A 12,936-nucleotide genomic window follows, 5' to 3' on the forward strand; every position below is an offset into this window, starting at 1 on the left:
TCCCTGTAACTCTTTCTCTGTGTAACTCTCTGTAAATCTCTCTCTCTCTCTCTCTAACCCGCTATCTATCTCTCCACCCCACTCTCTCTCTCTCTCTCTCTCTCTCTCTCTCTCTCTCTCTCTCTCCCCGTCTGGACAGAGCCGCTCTCTAACAGTTCCAGGGTGTGTTCTGGTGAAGAGAAGCGTTACATTTCCGCAGCGTTCCTGCCCGGTGTGTAAGCAGAGTCCCCCCCCCAACCCCCCGCAGCCCGCCAGCACCTTCCGTTACTCCGCCTCTCGTCTCACGTTTCTTCCACACAGCCCCCGTGCATCGGCAGAGTGTGTGTACCCCCCCCCCCCGGGCTGAAGCTGCCGCTGCCGCTGATCCCGACTCACTAAACACAACCATGTGTGGCCCCAACCTGCCAGCCAGCCAGAGGAACCTCTCCTCCAGATCGGAAGCTGCTCGTTCGCACATTCCCCGCGGGATTAGCCACTTCCTGGCTGCTCTCGCAGGGAATGTTGTGGGAAGGAACTGCAGATGCCGGCTTCAGCCGGAGACAGGCGCAAAAATGCTGGAGTAACTCAGCAGGCCGAGACGGGACAGGCAGAAGGAATGGGTGACGTTTCAGGTCAAAACATCCGAAGACGGGCCTCGACCCATTCCTTCTCTCCAGAGATGCTGCCTGAGCAAATTTGCTCCAGAGCAAATAAAATCATGGGAGACCCCTTCCACCCCTGCAACGGACTGTTCCAGCTGCTACGGTCAGGCAAACGCCTCCGTTGCCATGCGGTGAGAACGGAGAGGTTGAGAAGGAGTTTCTTCCCAGAGGCCATTCGGACTGTAAACGCCTATCTCACCAGGGACTAACTCTACAGAACGTTTTTCCTTCTATTATTTATTATGTAAAAGAATATGTGTGTTATGATTGTGTTTATAATTTGTTTGGTTGTTTTGTTGTTTGTCTTTTGCACAAAAGTCCGCGAGCATTGCCACTTTCATTTCACGGCACATCTCGTATGTGTATGTGACAAATAAACTTGACTTGACTTGACTTGACTTGACCCGCTGTGTTATAGTGCAGCAGCATCTATGGAGCGAAGGAAATAGGCAACGTTTCGGGCCGAAACCCTTCTGGAAATAGGCAACGTTTCGGGCCGAAACCCAGAAGGGTTTCGACCCGAAACGTTGCCTATTTCCTTAGCTCCATAGATGAGTTACTCCAGCACTCTGTGAAACGTCACCTATCCATGTTCTCCACAGATGCTGCCTGACCCGCTGAGTTACTCCAGCACACTGTGAAACGTCACCTATCCATGTTCTCCATAGATGCTGTCTGACCCGCTGAGTTACTCCAGCACTCTGTGAAACGTCACCTATCCATGTTCTCCACAGATGCTGCCTGACCCGCTGAGTTACTCCAGCACTCTGTGAAACGTCACCTATCCATGTTCTCCACAGATGCTGCCTGACCCGCTGAGTTACTCCAGCACTCTACCTGGAGATCTAAGGAGATCGTGGATAGATGACGTTTCGGGTCGAGACTCTTCTTGAGACTGAGGCAAGAGGTACAGAAGTGTGAAAACGAACGCACACACCTCCAGATTCAGGGACAGTTTCTTCCCGGCTGTTATCAGGCAACTGAACCATCCCACCACAACTAGAGAGCGGTCTTGAACTACTATCTATGTTAGTATCATTGGTGACCCTCAGACTGTCTTTAATACTGGACCTCATCTTGCTTTCAACATTCTTCCCCTTCATACTGGATAGACTCGGCTTGTACTCTCTAGAATTTAGAAGATTGAGAGGGGATCTTATAGAAACTTACAAAATTCTTAAGGGGTTGGACAGGCTAGATGCAGGAAGATTGTTCCCGATGTTGGGGAAGTCCAGGACAAGGGGTCACAGCTTAAGGATAAAGGGGAAATCCTTTAAAACCGAGATGAGAAGAACTTTTTTCACGCAGAGAGTGGTGAATCTCTGGAACTCTCTGCCACAGAGGGTAGTTGAGGCCAGTTCATTGGCTATATTTAAGAGGGAGTTAGATGTGGCCCTTGTGGCTAAGGGGATCAGGGGGTATGGAGAGAAGGCAGGTACGGGATACTGAGTTGGATGATCAGCCATGATCATATTGAATGGTGGTGCAGGCTCGAAGGGCCGAATGGCCTACTCCTGCACCTAATTTCTATGTTTCTATGTTTCTATCCTGCATCAGTTAAAGTTCTGGTTCAGGATGATGTTCCGGGCGGAGTCTCTCTCTCTCTCACTGTTGCTATGGATACACATGTTTACCGACATCTGCCGGTTGCCATGTATGTTCTGGGGAAGGCGAGACTGCCGTGACATCATCATACGTGATGTGGAACATATGTTGCGGGGCAATTGAAGCCGTGATCGTGATTTAAGGGCTGGGACCGGAAGCTGCAGAGTCGAGGTCTGGATTGTGTTAGCTCGAGCTGCTCATTCCACAAAGTCGCTGGCCACTGTGGGAATCACTGCCGAGTTCCCGCCATCCCCACAGCACCACAGACCGAAATGCCCCAACTAATCGCAGCCCAGGCCATCAGTTTCAGTGTCAAGAGAAAAATAGGTGCAGGGGGAGGCCATTCGGCCCTTCGAGCCATTCAATGTGATCATGGCTGATCATCCAGAATCAGTCCCCCGTTCCTGCCTTCTCCCCATATCTTGACGAGAAGGGTCTCGACCCGAAACGTCACCCATTCTTTCTCTCCAGAGATGCTGCCTGTCCCGCTGAGTTGCTCCAGCTTTTTGTGTCTATCTTTTCCCCATATCGAATCTGTTAGCCCCAAGAGCTAAATCTAACTCTCTCTTGAAAACATCCAGTGAATCGGCCTCCACTGCCTTCTGTGGCAGAGAATTCCACAGATTCACAACTCTCTGGGTGAAAACGTTTTTCCTCATCTCAGTCCTAAAGACAGCAAGCGCTGTCTGCGGAGGGCGCTCAGCATCGCCAAGGACTGCTCTCACCCCAACCATGGACTGTTTACCCTCCTACCATCCGGGAGGCGCTACAGGTCTCTCCGTTGCCAAACCAGCAGGTCCAGGAACAGCTTCTTCCCGGCGGCTGTCACTCTACTCAACAACGTACCTCGGTGACTGCCAATCATCACCCCCCCCCCGGACACTTATTATTTTTTTATTCAAATCGTGTGCTATGTCGCTCTTCAAGGGAGATGCTAAATGCATTTCGTTGTCTCTGTACTGTACACTGACAATGATAATTAAAATTGAATCGGATCTGAAATGGCTGACCTCTTATTTTTAAACTGTGTGGCCCCTGGTTCTGGACTCCCCCAACATGGTGAACAGTTATCAGTTGAGTTTACCGTCACGTGTACTGAGGTACAGCGAGAAGCTTTTGTCAAGTCAAGTCAAGTCAGGTTATTTGTCACATACACATACGAGATGTGCAGTGAAATGAAAGTGGCAATGCTCGCGGACTTTTGTGCAAAAGACAAACAACAAAACAACCAAACAAACTATAAACACAATCATAACACACATATTCTTTTACATAATAAATAATGGAAGGAAAAACGTTCAGTAGAGTTAATCCCTGGTGAGATAGGCGTTTACAGTCCGAATGGCCTCAGGGAAGAAACTCCTTCTCAACCTCTCCGTTCTCACCTTATGACAACGGAGGCGTTTGCCTGACCGTAGCGCGCTAACCAGTCAGCGGAAAGACAATACGTGATTACAATCGAGCCGTCCACAGTGCAGAGATACAGGATAAAGGGAATAACGTTTAGTGCAAGGTAAAGTCCGATCAAGGATAGTCCGAGGGTCACCAATGAGGTAGATAGTAGTTCAGGACCGCTCTCTGGTTGTGGTAGGATGGTTCAGTTGCCTGATAACAGCCGGGAAGAAACTGTCTTGGTGTGTGTGCAAATTGCCCCAAGTGTGTGTAGGATAGTGTTACGGGCCTGTCACACTTGGCGATTTTTCAGCGACGTATCAGGTCAACGAAAGATATCCGCGGCGTGATGATGTATTGACAGGCGGTGTTTTTTTTCAAGTGTTGCGACATTTTTGTTGTTTTGAAATGTTCAAAATCTATCGGCGAAACACCGACGTGAAAAATTCGCCAAGTGGGACAGGCCCTTTAGTGTGCGGGGATCGCTGGCCGGCGCGGACTCGGTGGGGCCGAAGGGCCTGTTTCCGTGCTGTATCTCTAAACTAAACTAGTCTGGGAAATGGGTATACTGAGTGTCCCAGCTGTCGAGTTGCTGCTTGACACTGCGCTTGCGCTGTGCTGCAGTTTGCATCTCACACCCTCTTCATGAGGGAGTCCCGCAACTCCCTGTGTCTATTGTCTACAAACCTAAACAATAATAATAGAGTTAACAAGACCCCCGACCAACAGGCAGTTTGCAACAAAGATAGATACAGAATGCTGGAGTAACTCAGCGGGACAGGCAACATCTCTGAAGGGAAGGAATGGGTGACGTTTTGGGTTGAGTCTGAAGAAGGGTCTCGACCCGAAACGTCACCCATGCCTTCTCTCCACAGACGCTGCCTGTCCCGCTGAGTTCCTCCAGCACTTTGTGTCTGTCTTCCATTTAAACCAGCGTCTGCAGTTCTATCCGACAACAGGCAGTTTACAATGTTGGCCCAGCTCGGCCTCAAGGGAAACGTTGTGGAAATCGGTCAAATTTCCCAGGGTTTATCCGTGACGTTTCACCCCCTCCCCCCCCCCCTCCCCCCCCTCCTCCTCCCCCTTCCCCTCCCCCTTCCCCTCCCCCAGCGGTGGAGAAATGTATTTACTGCTTTAATTTACGAAATAAAATATATTTTATTGTTCCCGCTCACGGGAGATTCCAGGATCAGAGATGACAGAATGAAAGACGTACCTTTAGTTTAGAGATACAGGCAATAGATGCAGGAGTAGAGGCCATTCGGCCCTTCGAGCCAGCACCGCCATTCAATGTGATCATGGCTGATCATCCCCAATCAGTACCCCGTTCCTGCCTTCTCCCCATATCCCCTGACTCTGCTATCTTCAAGAGCCCTATCTAGCTCTCTCTTGAAAGCATCCAGAGAACCTGCCTCCACCGCCCTCTGAGGCAGAGAATTCCACAGACTCACAACTCTCTCTCTCTGTGAAAAAGTGTTTCCTCGTTCTAATGGCTTACCCCTTATTCTTAAATATACAGCGCGGAAACTGACCCTTCGGCCCACCCAGTCCACCCCGACCAGGTGGTGGGTGTATGGAACGAGCTGCCGGAGGAGGTAGTTGAGGCTGGGGCTATCCCGACGTTCAAGAAGGAACTAGACAGGTACATGGATAGGACAGGTTTGGAGGGATATGGGCCAAACGCAGGCGGTGGGACTAGTGTAGCTGGGACATGTTGGCTGTAGTGGGCAGACTAACATTGTCCTACACATCTGGGATAGTTTGCAGGTATACCGAGCCAATTAACCTACAAACCCGCATGTCAGGACTGTCTGGGATGTCAGGACTGTCTTATGAAGAAAGACTGGATAGACTTGGTTTATACTCTCTAGCATTTAGAAGATTGAGAGGGGATCTTATAGAAACTTACAAAATTCTTAAGGGGTTGGACAGGCTAGATGCAGGAAGATTGTTCCCGATGTTAGGGAAGTCCAGGACAAGGGGTCACAGCTTAAGGATAAAGGGGAAATCCTTTAAAACCGAGATGAGAGGAACTTTTTTCACGCAGAGAGTGGTGAATCTCTGGAACTCTCTGCCACAGAGGGTAGTTGAGGCCACAGTTCATTGGCTATATTTAAGAGGGAGTTAGATGTGGCCCTTGTGGCTAAGGGGATCAGGGGGTATGGAGAGAAGGCAGGGATGGGATACTGAGTTGGATGATCAGCCATGATCATATTGAATGGCGGTGCAGGCTCGAAGGGCCGAATGGCCTCCTCCTGCACCTAATTTGTATGTTTCTATGTTTCTATGTCTTTGGAGTGTAGGAGGAAACCGGAGCGCCTAGGCGCTCCGGATTCCTCCCACACTCCAAAGACATGCAGGTTTGTAGGTTAATTAGCTTCAGTAAAATTCGAAACTGTCCGCAAGAGCGTGCTAGCGAAATAATGCAAAGTATTTGAGCAGATGACGGAGCGATGATTCGGCAACAATTTCCCGGCAGATGTGCAACATCTGCATCGCGCAGGATGGAATCACCTCCAGCGACGCTGAACAAAATAATTACCGGCCGTGCTTCCTGACCACACTGAAGGAAGCAGATTACACACACGCCGCACGTCTATTTTTAAACACTCCGCGTCTTTAGTTTAGTTTAGAGATACACAGCGCGGAAACAGGCCCTTCGGCCCACCGAGTCCGTGCCGACCAGCGATCCCCGCACACTAACACTATCCTACACACACACACACACTAGGAGACAATTTACAATTCTTACCAAAGCCAATTCAACTACAAACCTGCACGTCTTTGGAGTGTGGGAGGAAAACCTGAGCACCTGGAGACAACCCACGCAGGGTCAATAGACAACAGGTGTAGGAGTAGAGGCCATTCGGCCCTTCGAGCCAGCACCGCCATCCAATGTGATCATGGCTGATCATCCCCAATCAGTACCCCGTTCCTGCCTTCTCCCCAAATCCCCATGACTCTGCTATTTTTAAGAGCCCTATCTAGCTCTCTCTTGAAAGCATCCACCGCCCTCTGAGGCAGAGAATTCCGCAGACACGGGGAGAACGTGCAAACTCCGTACAGACAGCACCCGTAGTCAGGATGGAACCCGGGTCTCTGGCGCCGTGAGGCAGCAGCTCTACCCGCTGCGGCGCCCAAGTTTCAATGAGGCCCCCAAACCCCCCCCTCCCTTCATCCCATTAAACTCCAGTTCTGTTCAGTCCAGTTTAGTTTATTGTCACGTGTAGCGAGGTACGGTGAAAAGCTTTTGTTGCGCGCTGTCCGGCCAAGCGTCCGGTCAAGCGTCCGGTCAAGCGTACCTTCTGCCTTCCTCAATGGTCAATCTACCGGTGAGGCCAAGAGACAATAGACAACAGGTGCAGGAGTAGAGGCCATTCGGCCCTTCGAGTCAGCACCGCCATTCAATGTGATCATGGCTGATCATCCCCAATCAGTACCCCGTTCCTGCCTTCTCCCCATATCCCCCGACTCCGCTATCTCTAAACCATCTGTCGTAGAGTGAATAACAGGATGGCCACACACATTTATATCGGATGCAGAGTGCCGGGGGCCTTACCTTCCGAGGCTTCACCTTGTCATGGTAATCGTACTGGAATATCCCCTTGTAACTCAGTCCCAGCCACCAGGGAATGCCCTGCTTGTCCTGTCGGGAGAGAACATAACAGCTCAGCATTCCCCAGTTCCGATTCCTCACAGAAACCAAACCCTTAATGTTTTATGTGTCATTCGGAGCTGTCACTGGCCCTCACGTTGGCACTTGCGGGCGGAGCACCGAGGCAAATTCCTTGTATGTGAATACTTGGCCAATAAACTCATTCATCATCATCTTTGTTTTTAAAAAACAAAAATAATTTATTCACCTATTTACAATAATATGTACAATACTAAATTATTCAACACAATAGACAATAGGTGCAGGAGTAGGCCATTCGGCCCTTCGAGCCAGCACCATCATTCAATGTGATCATGGCTGATCATCCACAATCAGTGCCCCGTTCCTGCCTTCTCCCCATATCCCTTCACTCCGCTATCTTTAATAGCCCTATCAAGTCAATGAGGTCCCCCCTCATCCTTCTAAACTCCAGCGGGTACAGGCCCAGTGCTCAATGGATTCAAACACTTCAAAGGGATAGGACAGATTTAGAGGGATCTTGGTCAAACGCAGTCCACTGGGACTAGGTTAGATGGGGCAGCATGGTGGGATAGACAAGATGGGCTGAAGGGCCTGTTTGTGAGCTGTGTAATGTTGGTGATTACTAGGAAAGTATGATTGTAAAATAGAGCATGAAGATAATATGGGCGTCACGGTGGTGCAGCGGTAGAGTTGCTGCCTCACAGCGCCAGAGACCCAGGTTCGATCCCGACTACGGGCGCTATCTATACGGAGTTTGCACGTTCTCCCCGTGACCAGCGTGGGTTTTCTCCGGGTGCTCCGGTTTCCTCCCACACTCCAAAGACGTGTGTAGGTTTAATTGGCTTGGTGTAAATGTACAAAATGGCTCTAGTGTGTGTGGGATTGTGTTATAGTTTAGATATTCTTTAGATTAGATTAGAGACACAGCGCAGAAACAGGCCCTTCGGCCCACCGGGTCCGTGCTGACCAGCGATCCCACTAACTCTAACACTATCCTACACTAGTGTGCGGGGAGGATCGCTGGTCGGGGCAGACTCAGTGGGCTGAAGGGCCTGTTTCCGCGCTGTATCTGTTCCAGGTGTGAAAATGAATCGCAAAGCTTCAAAGGCAGCAAGGGATAAGGACGGGCGGAGTGCTGAGCAACTTAAAGTCCTTTTCAAGTGTTATAGTAATCGCGTGCTTTACTGAAGGTTGAAACTGAGCCTGTGGATCTCGGAGAAGACCCACAAAAACGAAGATCTCGGAGAAAACTCACGCAGGTCACAGGGAGAACGTGCAAACTCCGTACAGACAGCACCTGCAGTCTATTGCAGGGAGATGTTCCCCACAGATGCTGCCTGACCCGCTGAGTTATGGTGCAGCAGCATCTATGGAGCGAAGGAAATAGGCAACGTTTCGGGCCGAAACCCTTCTGGAAATAGGCAACGTTTCGGGCCGAAATCCTTCTGGAAGGGTAGGCCCGAAACGTTGCGGGCCGAGCTCCATAGATCCTTCTGGAAATAGGTGAACGTTATCGGTTCCGAAACCCGGACCCGCTGGTTTCGACCCTGAAACGTTGCCTATTTCCTGTTCTCCATAGATGCTGCTGCACCCGCTGAGTTACTCCAGCACTCTGTGAAACGTCACCTATCCATGTTCTCCACAGATGCTGCCTGACCCGCTGAGTTACTCCAGCGTTTAAGAAGGAACTGCAGATGCTGGAAAATTGAAGGTTAGCAAAAATGCTGGAGAAACTCAGCGGGTGAGGCAGCATCTATGGAGCGAAGGAATAGGTGACGTTTCGGGTCGAGACCCTTCTTCAGACTGATGTGGGGGTGGGGGGGGGGGGAAGGAGAAAGGAAGAGGAGGAGAGTGGGCTGTGGGGAGCTGGGAAGGGGAGGGGAAGAATCTATTGCAGTCAGATTCTGTTCTCTTTTGACCAGCGACAAATGGCGATCGTAAAACAATATAATAAGGTTGAAAGGGTAACAGGACACTCGCTTATCTGTGATGGTGTGGGATTGGGTTGTGTTTAATCTGCTGTGTCTTTCCCCAGGGGCCAGATGTAAATTTGTTACAAGACCATTTGGAAGAAAGAAAAAGTGCAAATTTGAGGAAGGACATTCTTGCTATTGAGGGAGTGCAGCGTAGGTTCACCAGGTTAATTCCCGGGATGGCGGGACTGTCATATGCTGAGAGAATGGAGCGGCTGGGCTTGTACACTCTGGAGTTTAGAAGGATGAGAGGAGATCTTATTGCGACATATAAGATTATTAAGGGTTTGGACACGCTAGAGGCAGGAAACATGTTCCCGATGTTGGGGGAGTCCAGAACCAGGGGCCACACACAGTTTAAGAATAAGGGGTCGGCCATTTAGAACGGAGATGAGGAAACACTTTTTCTCATAGAGAGTTGTGAGTCTGTGGAATTCTCTGCCTCAGAGGGCGGTTCTCTGGATGCTTTCAAGAGAGAGCTAGATAGGGGCTCTTAAAAATAGCGGGGTCAGGGGATATGGGGAGAAGGCAGGAACGGGGTACTAATTGGGGATGATCAGCCGTGATCACATTGAATGGCGGTGCTGGCTCGAAGGGCCGAATGGCCTCTACTCCTGCACCTATTGTCTATAAAGTGCCTTCTGCAATACACAAAACATCAAAGCGTAAGTCTGTACATGAGGTGCAGATGAATCTTTGTGCCTCGAGTGATCTCCTAGATCAAGGGTTCCCAACTTTAGGTAAATTTACCCCCAATTTCCAGAAAGTCACAGGTAAATTTGTTGATTCTGGTTTTAGACAATAGGTGCAGGAGTAGGCCATTCGGCCCTCCGACCCGAAACGTCACCCATTCCTTCTCTCCAGAGATGCTGCCTGTCCCACTGAGTTACTCCAGCACTTTGTGCCTGTCCCATAGAGTGACGGAGTGCAAACACTCCATCGACCCAACTTGCCCACCCCGGCCAACATGTCCCATCTACACTAGTCCCGCCTGCCTGCGTTTGGCCCGTGTCCCACCACACCCGTCCTGCCCGTGTACCTGTCCGACTTCAATGACAAATAGCGTACCTTTACTGCGTAGTAGTGGACTCCATAAGTGGGAAGAGATTCAGCGATGCTCATGTAACTAGGAGAAAGCAGAGAAGCACAATTGGATTATCCCATCCCTCCTGATGCTATCTTAATGAAACATCGAAACGTTGAACCCTTTAATCTTGTTGAAGAATGCAGCAATGAAAGACGAAAGCAAGCGACAAAAAACAACACAAGTTAGCAACGTCCTACAAAAATAGAGACGCATCTAAGAATGTTATCCAGGAACAGGGAGAGCGATCGAGATGGCTCTCCCGTTTAACATTAACAGGTGGAGCAATAACTCTGGCCGTTACAGTCGCGATGTTATCAAGCAAAAGGGTTTGAGTATAGGAGCAGGGAGGTTCTACTGCAGTTGTACAGGGTCTTGGTGAGACCACACCTGGAGTATTGCGTACAGTTTTGGTCTCCAAATCTGAGGAAGGACATTATTGCCATAGAGGGAGTACAGAGAAGGTTCACCAGACTGATTCCTGGGATGTCAGGACTGCCTTATGAAGAAAGACTGGATAGACTTGGTTTATACTCTCTAGAATTTAGGAGATTGAGAGGGGATCTTATAGAAACGTACAAAATTCTTAAGGGGTTGGACAGGCTAGATGCAGGAAGATTGTTCCCGATGTTGGGGAAGTCCAGGACAAGGGGTCACAGCTTAAGGATAAGGGGGAAATCCTTTAAAACCGAGATGAGAAGAACTCTTTTCACACAGAGAGTGGTGAATCTCTGGAACTCTCTGCCGCAGAGGGTAGTCGAGGCCACAGTTCATTGGCTATATTTAAGAGGGAGTTAGATGTGGCCCTTGTGGCTAAGGGGATCAGGGGGTATGGAGAGAAGGCAGGTACGGGATACTGAGTTGGATGATCAGCCATGATCATATTGAATGGCGGTGCAGGCTTGAAGGGCCGAATGGCCTACTCCTGCACCTAATTTCTATGTTTCTATGTTTCTAAGCAAGGATTTAGATCACATTACCCCTTCTGACGGCCGAACAATTTACTACAGGATGTGAGGTATAGGCTTCTCAGACGGGGAGTCGGGGGAGAGGGGAATGAGAGATATAGACGGCGGTGTCGAGAGATATGGAACAAATGAACGAAAGATATTGAAAAATGTTACGATGAGAAAGGAGACCGGCCGCTGTTGGGATCAAGGTGAATGAGAGTAGATTGTGGGAGAAGTTAACAACAAGGCAAAGAGGTAAAATATATGTTTACGAAAGAACTGCAGATGCTGGAAAATTGAAGGTAGACAAAAGTGCTGGAGGAACTCAGCGGGTGCAGGCAGCATCTATGGAGCGAAGGAAATAGGCAACGTTTCCTATTTCCAGAAGGATTTCGGCCCGAAACGTTGCCTATTTCCAGAAGGGTTTCGGCCCGAAACGTTGCCTATTTCCTTCGCTCCACAGATGCTGCTGCACCATAACTCAGCGGGTCAGGCAGCATCTGTGGAGAACATGGATAGGTGACGTTTCACAGATTGCTGGAGTAACTCAGCGGGTGCAGCAGCATCTATGGAGCTAAGGAAATAGGCAACGTTTCGGGTCGAAACCCTTCCGGGTTTCGGCTCGAAACGTTGCCTATTTCCTTCGCTCCATAGATGCTGCTGCACCCGCGACCGAGAGACCCTCACACCTTCCACCCCTCCCCCCTCACCCCCTCCCTCCCCCCCTCTCACACCTCCCCTAACGTTGCCTATTTCCAGAAGGGTTTCGGCCCAAAACGTCGCCTATTTTTTCTCTCCATAGATGCTGCCTGACCCGCTGAGTTACTCCAGCATTTTGTGTCTACCTAGTGATTGGATATACACAAAAAAGCTGGAGAAACTCAGCGGGTGCAGCAGCATCTATGGAGCGAAGGAAATAGGCAACGTTTCGGGCCGAAACCCTTCTTCAGACGGGTTGTGATTGGATATGTTGGTCGGCACGGACTCGGTGGGCCGAAGGGACTATTTCCGTGCTGTATGTACTGTGGGTTGCGGTGAAAATGAGTAACTGATAATGAAACTCACCAGGACAACAGTGAAACTTGTACGTTGAATAGGAGGGGGGGGGGGGGGGAGTTGGAGAGAGAGGAGAAAGCAAGGGTTACTTGAAGTTAGCGATATTAATATTCATACCGCTGGGGTGTAAGCTGCCCAAACCCAGGAGATCTGATGCTTGGCAGATTCTTGATCAGTGCGGGTATCAGGGGTTATGGGGAGAAGGGATTGAGAGGGAGAGATAGAATGAATGGCGGAGTAGACTTGATGGGCCGAATGGCCTAATTCTGCTCCTATCACATGACCATATGAGATTGATGACAGTAATATCTGGCCTTTCCCTCGGCAGTGGGTGCATCGTGCGGGCAGTGTTGGACTTACTTCACAATGGCTTGACCTCGCGATTGACCAGTCACCTTCTTGTAATATTCAATCACTCGGTCCTCACTGAAAGCCAACAAATATCTTGCATTAATAACAATTTTAACGCACTGACAAAATATAAAACATAGAACAGTCCAGCACAGGAACAGGCCCTTCAGCCCACAATGTCCATGCTGTACACGACGCCAAGTTAAACTAATCCCCTCTGCCTGCATGTGATCCGTATCCCTCCATT

General features: G+C 49.7%; 1 protein-coding gene across 7 annotated transcripts in view; it reads right to left on the reverse strand.

The window, feature by feature from the left end:
- Positions 1 to 12,936, reverse strand: part of frmd4a (FERM domain containing 4A) — a 197,877-nt gene that overhangs the window by 42,787 nt on the left and 142,154 nt on the right. For 6 of the 7 annotated variants that reach the window (XM_055653487.1, XM_055653483.1, XM_055653489.1 and 3 more), the window contains 3 exons: positions 12,699 to 12,764; positions 10,317 to 10,374; positions 7,198 to 7,284 (listed from right to left, as the gene is read on the reverse strand). In XM_055653487.1, coding sequence (XP_055509462.1) covers positions 7,198 to 7,284; positions 10,317 to 10,374; positions 12,699 to 12,764 — 211 coding nt within the window. Of the gene's footprint in view, positions 32 to 7,197; positions 7,285 to 10,316; positions 10,375 to 12,698; positions 12,765 to 12,936 lie in introns of those variants that run through there. The other variant, XM_055653488.1, reaches the window with a different exon arrangement.

Source organism: Leucoraja erinacea, chromosome 22 (genome assembly GCF_028641065.1).
Source record: "Leucoraja erinacea ecotype New England chromosome 22, Leri_hhj_1, whole genome shotgun sequence".
Taxonomy (NCBI): Eukaryota; Metazoa; Chordata; class Chondrichthyes; order Rajiformes; family Rajidae; genus Leucoraja; species Leucoraja erinaceus.